Raw genomic sequence first — 8972 nt, forward strand, 5'->3', positions numbered from 1 at the left:
ATAGAAAAACCAAAATAAACACCCATTTTTACAATACAAACTCGGTAAATTAAAGAATAAACAAAAAATAAAATTAAATAGCTTATGTTGTGACTTCTAAAAATTTTAAATTGACCACATTTTAATTTTACTTGCTTTGAAGGTACAGGCTTTAAAACATATCTGTTTCTCCCAAGCAACTTGTACAATTTCCTGCCATCAAGGAGCACTAATATGTATTTGTTGAATTTAACCAAAGAATCCGTTCACTGAAATAATGTCTGTGTTGTGAAACTTGCCCTCAGCCTCTCTAATCCTGGGACTTCAATCCCAACTGGCTTCACCAGTTAGAGTTGGAGTATCCACCTTGGAAGGCTTAGAGAATGTCTGTGGTTCTCAGATTATATCGCTGTAGAACAGGGGTTGACCAGATGACCTGGTCCCTTCCAACTCAAATTTTGCTTTTCTGTGGCAAGAGGTAAAATGTGGACCAAACACAGTATGTAGCCACCAAGGAAAAGAGATGATTATGATACATGTATTTCTCACTGACCACCGTGATTTCTTCCCCTCACTGCCCGCCCCCACCCCCCACCCCGCCAGCTTCACCATTTGCTTATGGGAGGAGAATACTTAAGATTGGTGATGAGAGAGAGGAGAAACAAAAAAGCAGAAACCACTTAAAGATGGTTTCAGCTTAAAGCAGCTGACAATCCAAAGGATAATTATCCCACACTGGTTAAACACACCTCAAGTTTGGTTTTGTGCTAGGTGGGTTAAAATGCTGGCCCTGCACTATCTCGAGCTTTATCTCTCGCCCTCTCCATGTGCCCTCTGTGTTCCAGCCACCTCAGTGCCGCTTCTCTAACTCTGCACCCTCCCACTTACCAGTGCAATTTCCTCCATTGAATTCCCTTTCCCTTCCTTTCCTTTTCTTGCCTTCTGATAAAATTCCCATAGAAACATATTCTGTTATCTAGGTTTATAATCTAACATTCATCAGTGCACTGATTTGATTAATGTCAAACTCCCCAATTGGACTATGAGTGCCGTGAAAACTGATACTGCATCTTTTCTTTGTGTATCCACCACCTAAGTGTCTAGACAGTGCACCAAAAAAATATTTGAGCAAGGGAATTTTGGGGAAAAGGGTAAGAGGAAGAGGGAGGGATAAGACATCACTTACAATGACAGAAATCTTACTCATTAGAAAACCAAATAGGGAACTCAGAAAATTTCAGAGCTGAAAATAATCCTATGGGAGAGTCAATGCAATACTGTAGCCACTATATGTGGTCACTGAGCTCTTAAAATGTAGCCACTATAATAGAAAAAACTGTTTCTAATTTTACTGAATCTTAATTTATTTTAAATAGTCACGTGTGGCTGAACAGTGCAAGTATAGAATAAAGAATCCAATTCATCCATCTCATAGAAAAGGAAAGATGGGGCCTCCCTGGTGGTGCTCGGGGTTAAGAATCAGTGCTGTGAGGCTGTTGGCAGGCACTGTGGCACGAGTTTGATCCCTGGCCAGGGAGATACCCACATGGTGCAGCAGACCTCTCCAGACTCGCCCGCTGCTCCCCTCAGCAGTGTACTTCAGTCAATCCACCTGTTCTACTCCCCACTCTATCTCTGGTGAATCCTCTCACCCTCTGCACCTCTGGCTTACACCCCAGCTCTTGTATGCATAAATAAATAAATCTTTAACAAATGAAAGAAAGGAAAGGAGAGGCAAAGTAACTTATGTAAATCCATTCAAAGAGCCAGTATAAGAAACCAGGTCTCCTGACAGCCAGTCCAGCCCTATACTGCCAAAAACAAGATTAAATCAAAGGTCCATACTATGGAAAGGCAAAGTCTGCATGAGAGTTTAGACAGAGAAGGGCTGGCGAAGGTTGGAGTACTCCAAAGACACCACATTCATTTGTCATTCCTAGAGTTCTAAGTCCCACCTCTCAGCAGTTTGCTAATCTTGGTCACAAAACCAAGTGGAGGCATGATGATTGAAAAGGCAGGTTTAAGGCCCTGTAAGCTATATTTCCTTTTCCACATTGCTTTTCCAAGATGAATTCCCAAGTTGCATTTCCAAAATTCAACCCTATTAAAAGGAGAGAATTCAGGGGGTGCTCCAGGGTTGGCTGACCACTTCATCCCCTAATGTCTCTTTTGGAAGAGACCAAACATAGACTACAAGGTGTTTCCCCTTCCAACCAAGAGAAACCAAACATCTATAGAGTATTTTGCAGGCAAATAAATGCTGATTCTTTTATGTGCAACTTGAATGAAGTATGACACTTTGTCACAATTATATACTGTCACTTTCTTAACCCCTCCACTAGGACTTTGTCATTTTAGAAGATGTTTGAAGCATGAAAAGACTGTCAACAGCTTCTGTTCCCAAGGGAGGGGTGTCAGAGGCACCGGGGAAGATTTAGACAGCTTCATGTTTGTCCCCAACAACAAAAAAGCCGTGTAATTGTATCTGAATATTTAAACGTCAATATGGTCTCAGTGGGGCTTCGAGCTACTCAAATGATCTTGTCTTGATGGGACTTTCATCTTGAAAAGTCCCAACAATTTGTTAAAATGACTGCCCCCAGATTGCCGAGGTGTCACTGGCATTTGGTAAAACACCCACTTGCGGTTAACAATTACCCCTCAGAATAGCTCTGTCAAAGGAGACACAGCAAAATATCAATCAATTGACAAGTCCCTGTTGACAGAAGCGCTTGAGAGGCTGGTGACACACTGGGAAGGAAGCTGTTCTTTCAAGAACTCGTTTTTTTGTTGCTTGAGGATAAGCTTGAGGATAACAAGTGCCTGCCATTCATCAAAAGTTTTAGCTAAGCTTTGGAAACAACCCAAATGCCCAAAAATAGATGACTGGATCAAGAAGATGTGGTACATATACACCATGGAATATTACTCAGCATTCAAAAAAGATAAACACATGCAATTTGTAGCAACATGGATGGAGCTGGAAGGGATCATGCTCAGCGAAATAAGTCAGAAAAAAAAAGAAAAATACTGGATGGTCTCACTCATAGCAGGAATCTAGAAAACTTAAATAAGGGACCAAGAAAAAGAATAACTATAAGAAAGAAAATATCAAAATCTACAAACAATTATGAACCAGAGACACTCTATGGGGGGTGGGGGGCGGGGAAAGGAGGGCTTGGGCTCAAAATAAGGGGGTTGTAATTGTATGGGGAATAGAAAAAATAAAATTTAAATAAAAAAAAGAACCTAAATTAAAAATTTTTTTTAAAAAGCTTTCAAATAAGAAGTTCTCTCTAAAAGAATCATTTCCCTTTTGCTAATGATAAGGCTCCTGTAATGTTTTTCTTTTAAAACTATTTTTCTTTCTTTCAATTGGTTCCTGGAAAGAGCATTTCTGGTTTCGAAAATGTGACACACTACCAATTCTCTGTGATGTGATGAATCCAAAACTAGCTGCAAGGAAGCTGATGCTCCAAAAAATCTTCCAGGTCTCCATTCTAGATCTGCACCTAAAAAGGAAAAGAAAGCACCTAATTAAAATGATGACTTCATGCACTTCAAAGGGGTGCATCATATCCTATGTTTATCATACCACCATGGTGTGAATTTTTTAAAAATGCAATTATGTGTTTCCCCAGACCAAGGGAGAGTTTATAAAAATAAAGGATGTGTTGCCACATTGTTTCAATTGTGCAAGAAAAATGGTTTAGCTGACCCAACTTGGGAAGAATTTTGTAAACATCCAGGGTATATACCTCAGATTTCACTGTTTAAAGTTTTCCAGCTGTGGCTATAAAGAAAAGTGCATATAGGGCATGGGGTAGAACTTCCGCTTCACATGCTGAATTCATTTGGTAGAACATAAACATTTCTCTTGTATTTTTATACAAGCCTTGGATGACCTGATAAACATTTGTGGGATGCAGAAATATTCAAATATCTCAGGAGCACATCTGCTTGATAAAAATCAGGCTAGCCTGAAATATTTTATATGTTCTCAGAAGAAGCAGAACACTAGACTTCTCACCCCAAAACTTGGATCCATTTCCAAAGGCTTCCATGGTAATTGTCCACTCCCAATTCCACTTCTATTTTTCAACTCTAAGAAAGTCTACGTATTTAGGGGGCCTCCCTGGTGGCGTAAGGAGTTAAGTCTCAGCACTATGAAGCTATCAGCAGCCACTGTAGCATGAGTTCTATCCCTGGCCAGGGAGCTACCCACATGGTGCAGCAGACCTCTCCTGACTTGGCCGCCGCGCCCCTCAGCAGTGTATTTCAGTCAGTCTGCCTGTTCTGCTCCCCACTCTGTCTCTGGTGAATCCTCTCACCCCCTACGCTTCTGGCTACCCCCCAGCTCTTGCATGCATAAATAAATAAAATCTTTAAAAAAAGAAGAATCTCCACATATTTAAAATGAGAAAACAGGAATCACTTTGAGTGAGATTTTCTAACATTGACAAGCAACAATATCTTTATTCTGTTAGCCAATCAACATCATAGCCATCTTAGCAGAGCATAATGGAATTTTTTTTTAAAGGTTTCAATCTCAGATCCATTTTTTAATAGTGGGTCTGGGGCAAGTTTCTTCACTTCTCTGCACCTCTGTTTCCCTTTTTGTAAAATGAGGACAGTAATAGCATTGACCTCATAGTGTTGCAGTCAGGACAAAATGAGTTCATGGTTGTAACACCACTTCACCCATGCCTGGCACATAGAAGGCACTCTTTAAGTGCTTGTTAAATAAGATCAACTTTGGAAATCCACTATGTAAAAATAAAAAGTATTCCCCATAATTGGAAGCTCAGATTCTGTAGAGGTAGAGGAACATGAATACATTGCATTGTATATTAATAAAGCAATTACCTTGTGGTGTATATTTTCATCTTTATTATTATTTATTTATTTATTTTATCTATTTCATTTTTTATTTATTTCATTTACCTCATTTAAGTTTCACTTTCAAAGTGATTGCTGCTTTAAGTTACTCTGCTCATATCTCTCCTCACCTCAAAGCGGGCAAAGGCCAGCAGAACAGGCTTACTTACCATGCTCATTTTGTTGATGGAAATGAAGAAATTGCATCCCGGAAAGGTTAACTATGGTACCAGGTCTACAAAGTCACCCACTGTCAGGTCCCTGCCCCAGGTGACCTGACACCTGGCTGGACCTCAAACATCTGCAGCAAATCCCTCCATGAAAACCTTCAAGTTCAGACAATCATTCAACTCTCCAGAATTCACTTCATGTAAAACAAGGACCTGTGAGCAATTTATCATGGGGTGAAAATGTGAGCCCTAAACATCTTTTATCCACCAATTAGATCTTCAAAGAGCACAAGGTTATATCCAAAATACTGTACTAGCTGTGCTGGAGAATAGAATTATAAGCTTTGCTCTCATATTGAGAGAACTGAGCAATCTATCTGGGCAGAAATATTTTTTGTACCAGAAACAATATGAAATTCCGTAAACATTAAAGTGCATTCTTTAAACTTATCCGAGTTTAAGCAAGAATCTGTGTCTAAATCTCTGTGTAGTCTTGGGTCCTAAGGAGACTATTGTATGGAAATGTCACAATGTTCAGATCTAGCAGCCAAGCAATCATCGAGGGCCTCTTTCCAGAAAGTGTGCGTGTAACCACTCTGCTTCCCAAAGAGAAGGATGCTTCACCTTGCATGCTTAATTTACTCCTGAAAGTGATTCAAGGATGACAGAGAATCACATTTATTTTATTATTTTAAGTCAACAGGAAATACTGGGGTGAGACTTGACTTCAAAAGAAATCCAAGTCTTGACTTGAAAGGAAGCTTAGCCATGTGTGCTATGGTCTAAAGCAAATCATTTCACCTTTCCAGGTTTATGTGATGACTCAAAAGGGCTGGTAGTGATTTGAAGCACCTGTTAGAATAGCCACTACACAAACACTTCTCCGTCTTGGTCCAGTGTTTTCTCAAAAAATAGATTTGACATCATGTATTTTTCTGTTCTTCAGTGTCTATATCAATCCCCCACTAATATCTCCTCAAGGATTTGAGGGAAAATACTTTAAGACTGTAAATATCTTATTCCCCAACAAATTTTCATCTCATAGCAAATAAATGAATACATGAATCTCAACGAATAGACTGATCCTATGGGTTAAAGGCAGTTATGAGGGTAAAGAACCTGATAGTTTGAAAGTATCGGAATGAGCCAAAATAAATTAGTACATTATGATGATATGATTACTACTATTGCAATGAAATACTACACTTCAGGTTTTTTTTAAATTCTTGGATTAATGAAGTTAGATGAATTACAAAACCTCCAAAGAGGGTCATTACATTTAAATATTCCACTATGTCTTAATTATTACTATTAATATAATTAGTCATGAAAATGAGAAGTATCTTTAGTTCATTGTAAATAGAGTACTAGCCCTGTTTATGGAAATCTAGTGGGAAAGACAAAAGTTTATAAACCTTTTACAGCTGTGCATATGTGTTTGTTACATCACTGAAGAGAAAAATGTCTGTAGATTAAAGACTTTATATCTCCCTCTATAGTATATACTATTTCATGGAGATGTTTATATCTGATTTAGCTGCAGAAGGGGCTTTGCATTTAACATGTGGGTTCATCATACGGGTGAAACACTAAGATATTAAATGAAATGTAGTTAGTGATCGCTTAGGGTACCAACATTTCTGGAAACAATACTAATAGGTTTGGGATAAAGAGAGTCTTCTCTTAAAGTAGACTGCTCAAATAGTAAATTTACTAGAACAATCTTTTTTAAAAAGATCAATACATTCAGAAAAAAATAAATATGCATTCACATATTTATATGAAGATTACAAGTCTAATTTCAGGTATATTTGTTAAAAAATAAGGATTAATTCATGCAATGTAATGTAGGATTATTTTAGTGCTGTATTTTTTAGCTTTCTTATAAGACAGTCTTGCTGTGTACCACATCCGGGCAACAGGAAGCTTCAGAAGGCAAACTGGGGAACATGAACTGATTCTTCTGTACACATCACATTAGAGTTCACATAGCATGTTTGACAGTTAAAAAAAAAAAACTAAAGGTTAAGGTTAACCTATTGCATAAACATTAACATTTGCTTTCTGTGTCCATTTGCAAATCTTAATGATGACTTGGCTACATACGCAACTTTGTGGTAACTATTTGAGGGAGACTGTGTCAAACATTTCAATGACAATTAATGTGTCATTAGGCTCCGAAAATAAACTAACGAGAAGCAGAATCTTGGAGTGTGTCCTCAGGGAGTGATAAAGATTACAATGCCAGAGTGCAGCATGGTACTGTACAAAATGGCTGCTGATGGTCCTGACTATCTCATCAGCTGTTGTAATGACAAGATTAGCACAATTAATTTGTGAGGAGTTTCAAATTTAAGAACTGAACAAAACCTCAGCTGTTGGGCAGTCTTTAGCCATCCCAGACCCTCTTTGTATTCTGCCTCATCTTATTTCCCATAACCCCTGGCACTCCCTGAATCAAAAAAGTAGAGTAGCTAGTGTGACACCAGTGAGCTCACCCAGATGAGATTTGCTCCTTTAAAGTAGCGCTGCTCTTTCATTTTTGCCTTCATAACTTCAGCTTAAAATAACTGCTATTGAACTAGTCTTCATCTCTTTTTGGATATCTTCAATAGCATATAACACAAATTTTAAAGACAGACTGAAAAAATACTAAGTACAGCAACACAGAGCTTTATGGCTCTCAGAAAGATAAAGATATTTCTTTACAAATTACAAGATGCATCGAAGGGGCTACCAAACTGAAGTTCACATAATTATGGCACTGTTTTTTCAAGTTCATCTAGGTTTTGCAGATTCAGAGTATGTCACTATTCTAACCCTCTGCCTAGAATGTTGCATGCCATGCTCAGCACCTAGAACAGTTCCCTTTGGACTCTTTCGATGTTTCTCTCCCTACCTTCCTGCTTCTTTCTCTCCCTTTATCTTTCCCAATTGATGGCAACTGCAGTCTTCTTGTAGCACAGACCAAAGACCGTGGAGTTATCATTAACTCCTCCCTCTCACATACACGCTACATCCAATCTGCCAGGAAATGCTGTTGAGGCACCCTAAAAAGCTGTGTATCTAAAAACTGGTCCTCTCTCACCATTTCTACTGTAAACACCCTGGCTCAAGTCACCATCGTCTCTCTTGCATGATTATTACAACCACCACCTAGGTCTCCCTGCTTCTTACCTTTCTTCCTAAAGTGTATTCTCAACATAGACCCATGGAAATCTTTTACAAAACTGTCATCTCTTGGGCCTCCCCTGGTGGCACAGGTGGTTGAGCGCTGGGCTGTGAAGCTTCCCACAGCCTCTGCAGCGCCAGTTTGATCCCTAGCCGCCGGCGAGGGTTCCACATGGCGCGACAGACCTCTCCTGCCGTGCCCACTGCTCCCCTCAGCAGTGTACTTTGTCAGTATGCCTGTGTGTTCCCCGCTCTGGCTCTGGTGAATTCTCTCACCCTCCCGTGCTTCTGACTGTACCCAGTGCTTGTATAAATACATAAATAAATCTTAAAAAAAAAACCCTGTCATCTCTGCTCAAACTCCTTCAATGGCTCCTTGTTTCATTGAGTGCAAAGGCAATATAAGCTACAAAGCCCTATGTGACCTGGCCTCCCCGTTTACTCTCTGACTCATCTGTTACCCTTGCTGAATGCCCTCTGATCACTTTGGTCAACTGGATATTCTTCAAATAAGCCAGATACACTCCTTCTTTGGGGTCTCTGTACATGCTTTTTCCTCCAACTGGAATACTCTTCCACATATGTCCAGAAATATCCACATGGCTAATTCCCCTACCTTCCTCCAGTCTACACTCAAATATCATCTTCTCGGTACAATCTAGTCTAATCATTCTGCTTAAAATTGCTGCCCACACTTGTTCTCCCAGCATACCCAAACCCTTACTCTGCTCTGCTTTTGCCCTTTTCCCATAGTTCTTATCACCTTCCAATATA

At 39.4% G+C, this 8972-nt stretch overlaps 1 protein-coding gene across 1 annotated transcript in view; it reads right to left on the reverse strand.

Moving 5' to 3' along the window:
- Window positions 1–3484, reverse strand: part of LOC119237553 (collagen alpha-4(VI) chain-like) — a 78484-nt gene extending 75000 nt beyond the window's left edge. Inside the window, exon 1 of the mRNA XM_054689881.1 lies at window positions 3403–3484. Within this exon, the coding sequence (XP_054545856.1) occupies window positions 3403–3478 (76 nt within the window). The 5' untranslated portion in view covers window positions 3479–3484. The remainder of the gene's footprint in view (window positions 1–3402) is intronic.
- Window positions 3485–8972: the final 5488 nt, after the last annotated feature.

Source organism: Talpa occidentalis, unplaced genomic scaffold (genome assembly GCF_014898055.3).
Source record: "Talpa occidentalis isolate TD23 unplaced genomic scaffold, MPIMG_talOcc4v2.1 talOcc4.10, whole genome shotgun sequence".
NCBI classification, from domain to species: Eukaryota; Metazoa; Chordata; class Mammalia; order Eulipotyphla; family Talpidae; genus Talpa; species Talpa occidentalis.